Source organism: Anarrhichthys ocellatus, unplaced genomic scaffold (assembly GCF_004355925.1).
Source record: "Anarrhichthys ocellatus isolate YVR2014 unplaced genomic scaffold, GSC_Weel_1.0 scaffold21, whole genome shotgun sequence".
In the NCBI taxonomy this organism is placed as follows: domain Eukaryota; kingdom Metazoa; phylum Chordata; class Actinopteri; order Perciformes; family Anarhichadidae; genus Anarrhichthys; species Anarrhichthys ocellatus.
The window spans coordinates 3,302,796-3,311,167 of NW_022280051.1; the positions used below are offsets into that span (position 1 = coordinate 3,302,796).

At 42.7% G+C, this 8,372-nt stretch overlaps 1 protein-coding gene across 2 annotated transcripts in view; it reads right to left on the bottom strand.

Moving 5' to 3' along the window:
- The window catches only part of LOC116389846 (fatty acyl-CoA reductase 1), a 49,177-nt gene extending 41,531 nt beyond the window's left edge, over positions 1-7,646 (bottom strand). Inside the window, exon 1 of one of the 2 annotated variants that reach the window (XM_031858864.1) lies at positions 7,451-7,646. In XM_031858864.1, coding sequence (XP_031714724.1) covers positions 7,451-7,459 — 9 coding nt within the window. In that variant the 5' untranslated portion in view covers positions 7,460-7,646. The remainder of the gene's footprint in view (positions 1-7,450) is intronic. The other variant, XM_031858863.1, reaches the window with a different exon arrangement.
- Between the last annotated feature and the right edge of the window lie 726 nt (positions 7,647-8,372).

Sequence of the window (8,372 nt, forward strand, 5' to 3'; positions counted from 1 at the left end):
TCTGTAACGGAGTCATTTAATCCGGTATCCGGAGCGAAGATAGATTACAGCGAACAAGCAGCAGTAAGAGTAATGCACTACTTCACACGCACATTACTCGATAGCTTCACCTCGTGCTGCCGACAGCCAGGTTCATAATTAATGACACGGGAGCTCTGGCGTCAATCGGTGAGCTGTTTGACTATCTCATCCATCCTTCCATTCAGTATGCAGATTACAGCCGGAGGTGGAAAACAAACTGGTGGTTTTTGAACACTAGAAGCATGAACATCCACAGATTATTTCAGATTTCACGCTGCTAGTAGACAAACACGATACCATCATGATCTTTCTAAGGTTGTTGGGGAAAGTGACACACACACACACACACACACACACACACACGCACACACGCACACACACACAGTTAATGCAAGTAGAGCCGTGATAGTATCTGAGACAAACAAACTTCTCTCTATGATGACCGACCAAAACATGCAGAGTGCTGCTGCTGCCAATATCTGTGAATGAACATATATCTGAGCCAGAAGGACACCGTGTGTGTGTGTTTGTGTGTTTTGGGGAAAAGAGGATGCAATCAGCTTTGGCTGTCTGCTGGGTACAAGGCTAGGCGGAGAGATTAAAAAGGAAGGCTGCTCTCTTCCTGGGATTGGAGTGAGGATGTGGCCACTTAGAGCCGTATACCTTCCTGCCAGAGTGACCAATGTGGTCCGAAACGGAGGTAAAATAGTAACTTTTTAATGGAGCGAGATGCCCTTATGCCCTTATGCTTCATTTGAACAGGTGGTAAACATGATTCATTTGGAAATGGCAGTAAGAGGGTAACTAGAGTCTTACCATTGCACAGGAGTTATTAATAATGCTGCAACTAATGATTACTGTCAACACCGATTACGTATTCCTGTCATTGTTTAGTCTATTAAAAAGTCACAATATAGTGTTCCTAAAGTCTTTTAATGGCTTATTTTGTCCAATTAACCGTCTGAAACTGAAAGATGTGGAATTAAATCCTCACATTTGAGAAGCTAAATAGTGAGAATGTTTGATCATTTACTTTATTAACAGATTATCAAAAGTGTTATGAATTAATTTGCTAATGATCACTTAAATTGGCTAATTACTCATTAATTAAAGGATTTCTTCTGTCAACATTTACTGAAGTTGCTTTCTTTCACCAACAGATATTCAAATGACTGACAGAGAAACACGTCACATGAAAGAAGCTGAAAGCAGCAAACAGTTTTGCTCTTGATGAATGACTTAAAGCCGCATAATCACTATTCTTATAATAACAGTGGATCAAATGGCTAATTCTAACGTGGGAGTCGTAGCTCATAGTGACAAATTTTAACTGTATACATTTTAGCAAGCGAGCGTTTAGCAGCTAGAGACATTTTCGGGCGCTGGTGGAGACCAAACCTGAGCTAAAAGTGAGATTACCAGCAATGGATCTGAATGAATGAAATGGAGAGAATGAATGCCTTAGTTGCTCCATGTCTGCTGGATGTGTAAACGGGCAACTCTTTGCTGACTCGTCAGCAATAGCAACTTTTGTTTTAGCACAATAAACTAAAAGCGAGATGTAATGGCTTTGACCTATAGGGGGAACACATCAGTAGAATAAAAGGCCATACTGTCAACGACAACTTGCTAAAGGGCTTTAGTGAATGCCAGATAAAAGCAGGCTATTTACTGCCTTTGATCCCCCTTTACACGGTTCAGTTTAGCCCGGGAGAGGCTGCCTTTATCTCTTCTGTATCTGTATGATGCATTGTGTTGCCTGCGTGGAGGACTCACAATAAGCTCCCGCTCTCTCGCTTCTGTTCCACTAATCAGGAAATACCCTGCTAGATATTTACGCTCAGGTCTCAAGGAAAGAAAAGAGCGACAAGTATGAGGAGGAAGATATGCGTGGGCTCGGCTGACGGCCGTTCCGACGATGCATTGGAGGGCTGGGCGTTCGTCCAAAAAGTCCCAGACACAGACAGCCAGGTTGGGCCTCCCTGCTGCCACAAACATCACTGATGGGTTCCAAGACAAACATCACTCCAAATTAGCCTCAGAGGCGTGTTACTTTAAAAAAGACAAAACCTTGAGTTGTGGCTTAAAGGACAAACAGCATTGAGTGAATTTGAGAGAAGAATTGTAAATATTTCCTTCTTAAAGCAACTAAACATGAAAGCTTCAAGCATTCAGTTGGCCAGTTGCAGCCTCATATGATGGAGAACATTTTTTTGTCTTAGTTCACATCCCCAAAAAATGTACAAAGTCTTTCCAACAGTTCAAAATGAGGAACTTTGTGTTCATTCTTGGTGTCGTATTCACCAAGCGTCCACAACAGATCCTGTAACAGCAAGAGCAACTTTAACTGCCACAAAGTACGGCCATAACAAGGTCAGCGATAGAGAGAATACATTACAAGATAATATATGTGCGGTGTGACCTCTACGGCATTATGCAGTCAACAGAAAATCTCTTTTCATTTTTCAAAAGACCAAAAAAAAGGTACACGCTTCCTGGAAAAAGTTAAACTTTTGCTGAAATGGTAAAACAATTATCAGCAACACTATCTGCAAATATGTTCATAATCCAACTATCTTTTATGTCAACTTCAAACTCTCTGGCTCCAGCAGCTTCTCAAATATGGGAACCTGCTGCATTTTCTGACCATTTTAGAGAAAAAACGATTTAATGGAATAAAATACCAGGAGTGCAATTAGCTAATTGCTCAGTTGCAGCATTGAGGCCGATGATGTCGAGATCAATCCATATCGTCACCCGATGCTCTCAATGTCATGTTAACTCTGTCCTCACAAGCATTAGCAGAAACAAACCTGTGAACAGATGAAGTGTGAAACAGCTCTGTTCTTTTACAGACTCCCGGTTTCATCCTGTACAATAAACCACCAGTTCAGATTAAGAAACCCAACCTGCTCATTCTATCGACTCAGAGCATCTTCTCTCTCCTTAACTCACACCGACTAGTTCACAGATAAGAGGAATCCGTTTTCATGTTTGTATCCAACGCCAAATATCCTGTTTCAACAAAAACATCACGTTAAGGAAGCAAAGATATCATTTCATGGAGCCTTTGATATCCAACAGAATAGAAGAAGCCTGCAGTGTATGGATAGAGTTTCTATTATGAATCTTTTGGTTTATTGTGTTAAAGAGCTACTGCTCACTTCCTGTGTCATGAAATTTATATGAAACAATGTCAAAGAGGCGTTTAAATAAATGCTTGTTTAGTCAGAATCTAACGCCGAAGCACGTAACACAATGCAGACTGAGCTACTCGTGAAAGTATTGCAACATCTATATATGTGCAGTATTACAAACTAGATAATATTCTGGGGAAAACAAATGCTGTATTACAGTTTTTCTCCATTGTATACACACACGAAATGTAAATATACGCACAACTCTGAAAAATAGCACGTTAGTATGCGATTTCGGACGCAGCCACAGACTCCAGACTCCTTTGTTTTCACTCAAATAGAAATTCAACGGGTATCTTCTGGATTGCCACTTTAACCGAGCAACTTCCGCCTCTCACCTGGCGGGTCGCTGCTCTCACACAGTAGACCCTCACGTGTCCAAGTTCGTGTATCTCTGTGTGCAAAGACGCCCGAGGCCTCGGTGTGGATTTCTCGCTTACTGAGTTGCATCAAGTCTTTGGAAAAAAAAAAAAAAAACGTGTAATAGCCGAATCCCTGAACCACCTGCAGAATCATGCTTCTGGAGACGCTAGAACAGATTACGGTTACCAAGAAAGTGAAGTCGCAACAGCCGCCAGCTCATCACAGAGTGAAACATTCACTCAATGTTGCAGTAATGGTCACTATACAAGGTCAAACTGGGGTAGACGGTAATAATAGAGACGTGTATCCAACTCTCTTTGTTAAGAAGCTAAAAACATGCAGAGACTCTCGTTTGGTCCTTTAAGGTCAAACAGTGTCCTCTTTAAAAGGACTGTCCTCAGGGTGATCCACACTCTCCCTCCCTCTCTTGGCCCCGTTCTCCTGCTCGTTCATCCTCACCGTCCACAGACGTTTGCCCCAAATGCTGATTCAAACCGACCCGGACCTCCCACGAGAAACAACCACAGGTGGCCTGGCACAGCCGACTGCTAAACTGTGTGCTATTTTAGCTGATTTAGCTTTCATACCTTTAAACCTTTTTTTAATTCAACACCTGTTTTCTATTTACTGAGTGTGTTTCTCTTAAATTGCAACATTTATAATTCATGCACAAGAGACGTTTCGCTCTCCGGCACCGGTTTGACTGGCATGACTACGAGGTAAACACAGACGGAACCGTCCTGTTGCGACAGTATTTCCACATTTGCAAGTTACAGTGTTGTTTGTGAAGCCGTCCGATCACGCTGCTGGCACTAAAGTGGAAATGCCAAAGCAAGCAATGTGAACGAGGAGACAATGTAGCTAAACAGCTCAAGAGACGGCTGCAAAACACCCATCAGCCTACTAGCTAATGGTAGCATGCTAAAGTAACAATGTTAGAAAAACATTGACCTTGAGACAAGGAAAACCGGAGGGCAAATATGCCGAACATTTCCATGTTTTAGGACTCATTCCTGCAGAGCTCTTTAGAGGACCTTGCACATTGTTGTTGCACGAACGTTAGCGTGATGGCGTCAGCATTCAGCTGAGCTGTGCCACGATGAAGGCCGACAATCACACTCGTCCCAATGCTGCATTTCTTGGTAGAAACCTTAAATGTCACAGAGACTTTTAAGCTGATGACATTTCCCTTTCGTTGATCTTCGAGGACTCGGCCATTTTGATTGAAGGATAGAAGCTAAGGGTAGAGAAAGGTTTGGGTTTCTCTCCTCCTCCACGCACACACTTGTACCGACAATATAAAAGGAGATTAACATCCCATCAGTGGTTGTTTATCGGCTGAGGAGGAAGCACACTGCAAACCCCTCACCCAAAGACCACATCCTCACACCACACGGCTTCTCTCAAACTGTGAGCAACAAGTGGACGCGGAGATGCAAGGAAGAAAACAGCTCCCACGCTGCTCTCCCATCATGCCTCTGCACTCACTCACCGTGACGACTCTCTGTGGTATGGAAATGCTCAGAGGAGGAGGACTGGATTCAGCATTTCAAATATGTATAAAGTCCTGCAACAAGGATGAAGAAAGAACTGTTGCAGGAACAGGTGTGGCTGGAGGTGAGAGAGACAAAATAGGGACTTTCTAAAAAATACAACACAACCTTGCCCGGTTCTTTGTTATCAAATTAAACACCTTTAAACTCCTCAGAAGAGTGAAGGAAGTCAGGTTGAGAATAAAAGGCTGTCTGGCAGCATGTGATCGTTATTAGTGCGGCTATAAATACATAAATGAGCACACATTCACCAGCATGTGTGACCACTTACCTAGCGCTTATCTGAGAGCAAAATATAGGTCATCATCCCGTGATGATAATTAGAGCTCTATATTTGTGATCCTGATTTAGAAATCAGCTCGAGACACTCGTAGCCGAGATGGTGACAGGTTGACGATCGCGCATCAAAACACCCTTTTTCACAGTTATGTACAATGTGATGGGCTGATGTTTCCTGTTTTTCTAAATTAAAAAGGTAAACTTTTGCTAGTTTTATAACTTGACATGCAGTTCTACTTCATCTGAGATTAATTTGACAGACTATACTGGCTTAATGTGTGTGAATTGTTCATAATATTTGGAGTCATTTTTCATGCATAAATGATAAACATTGTCCAGTTCCAGTTCTCAAAAGTCAGCATTTGGTGTTTTTCTCTGTTTTACATGATTGTGAACTTAATATTTTATGATTTTGTAACGTTGGTGGGACAACACAAGACAGTTTAAGTCGTCACTTTGGCCAGTGGATCATTTTAACAATGTACAAAACGATTAAATCAAGAATATTATCAATATCGAAAATAAGTGTTAGTTGCAGCTCTACTTTAAAATCACACAATAAAGCAATTAATGCCACTTTTAACCGTCATTTTTGTTCTAATTCTTCCTGATTATATTTCAGTTTGGATGGACATGACACCCTTGCATTGCACCCTAAAAAGGAAGGGGTCGTACGTATAGTATGACAACAGCAATGCAGCAGTTATGATAATGCAGCTAGATGAGGAAGTATGCAGCAGACTACAGTAGAGTTCATCTTCCATAATCAAAAGTGTAACAATAGAACTCGGTAGACATACAGGACTGACTGCTCTGATGGGAGGCAACATTCTGTTTCAAGATCTTAAAAAGCACACATGTTCTCTGTGAGGGCATTTCTGATCTGGAAACTACATCAGCCAGGAGATTCAAAGGCCTCCACATGGCGCGCGCGCACACGCGTACACAGTGGAAATGACAGGGGGGGGGGGGCAGTGGCTTTGTCTCCAGGTTGTAATTATGACTCATATTTCTACGCAAACATTGTTATTCATTCACAGCTAAAAGGGTGATGTAACGAAATGAACATGTTCACAAATCCCTGCCAGCGCTCTTCATCTGATTCAGTCCAAAAACAAATATTGTTATAATACATCTTCCGGTCAGACCTTTCAGAATAAAACAACCAAAAAAAGGTGAGGCAAGAGGGGAAAAGCACCAACAATAAGGTGAATCGATTAAACTGCCAGTTATTTTGTTTGGGCTACAACAGCTAAACAGTTTATTGTCTGTCAATCAACTCATAGATTAATCGACTACTTTTTTCTTTCAAACCGAACTTGTAAGAGAATAGAAACAGTTTTGATATTTTGGTTTGAGCCTTTGAAGGAGGACACTGGTACTTTTGGGTGAAAGTCATGTTTGATGGAGTCTAATAGTGTTGAAAACTTCTCATGCCCAGGATGTTAAAAGAGCCAAAGGCTCAAAGTTTATGCAAAACCTGGCAAAGTCATGAATCCAGCGTTGCTTTCAAGGCACTTTACAAGTACTCTAATTGGGGTGATGGGGACAAATACAGTCAAATTCAAAGGGTCTTCTTGTAAAATAGTTAATGTGTGATAACGTGGTTTTATTTTTAAATGCAATATTTCTCGTGCTTTTCTTTTGAAGGCCACAGCTCCGCACTTCCTGTGTCGGCTGCTGGCTTTAACGCAGCTGCTCCACGCTGACTGCGGCTCGAGCGGTCCCGCTACCCCGCCGCCCTGCTGTCAGAGGCGGCTACAGATCCGCGCTAACTGCCTTCCCTCTCTCTCGTTACACAACTCCCACGTTCAGACTGAAACAAACGAATAATAAAATAGATAAAAAACACTAAACTGACCAACTGACTGGAGCTCGGGAGACGTCAGCCCCGGCGTGTTGATGCTCAGACTACACAGCCGACAGAACCCGGTGAAAGATGCTCCGTGCAAGCGGCGTGCCACGACACATCTCTGCTCCCCAAAATCCGCACTCAAATCCCGATAAACAAAACTAAAGACACACAATCCTTCTTACCGTAGACATGGGTTTGGTGCGCTCCTCTTGCGGCTGTGAGAGACGCTGTGCGGTGCGCGGCAGCTGCGGACTCTCTGCCTCCTCCCACCGGGCCGCCTCTGGGCTCTGGCTGAAGCTGGCTGCTGAAATACTTCCACGGGTCCGCTGGCCGCCTGTCTGTCCTACAGCCTACAGCTCTCACACACAATGTGAGACACCGAGTCGGCAGGGCGCGTCACCCTGCCCGTGGGCCCTCCCCTAGTCCCCGCCGGTACACGCCGTTCTTGTGGGGTGCAGAGCGAGCGTCACGCGAAATTTCATCCAAAAAAATCGAGGAAGTTAACGCGGTTTACTGGAAGTAGAGTCGTTGGAAAGCAATTTAATGGGAAATTTCTCTCTGAATCACCAGAATATTCGCAAATGCCAAACACACATTTAAACGCATTATTTCACTGAAATATGACGTTTGAATGCTTTACAAGACAACACACAGGATGATGATAAGAGAAGATGATGAGTGAGCAAAATTATGAATTAAATCCTAATTCATTAAGCAAAACCTCAGAGGTTATTCTTGTGTCATATCTCTATGGAGTTTCTTGATATACCATATATGTATAATCCTTCTGGTATCTAAGAAAATGATTATAGCCTGTGAATAATCTCCCAAAAAATGTATTGTGACCTGACACACTCCCAATTTGACCTTTTGTTTCCAGAGGAGCATAAATCTGGACATGAACAATCAATACAATCAGATAAAGACCGGGACATGCTCCATGTTCACTCACTGATGTGATCAACTTTACGTGCCTCTAAATTATTCGTAACAGTACACCATTTATCCCCTGACATAAAAAAAAGGTCTATTGATCGCCGTTAAACTGAAAGACCCATTGTTCATTCTGCAGCTAAACCATCATGTGAGGGCAGGCCCTTTCTG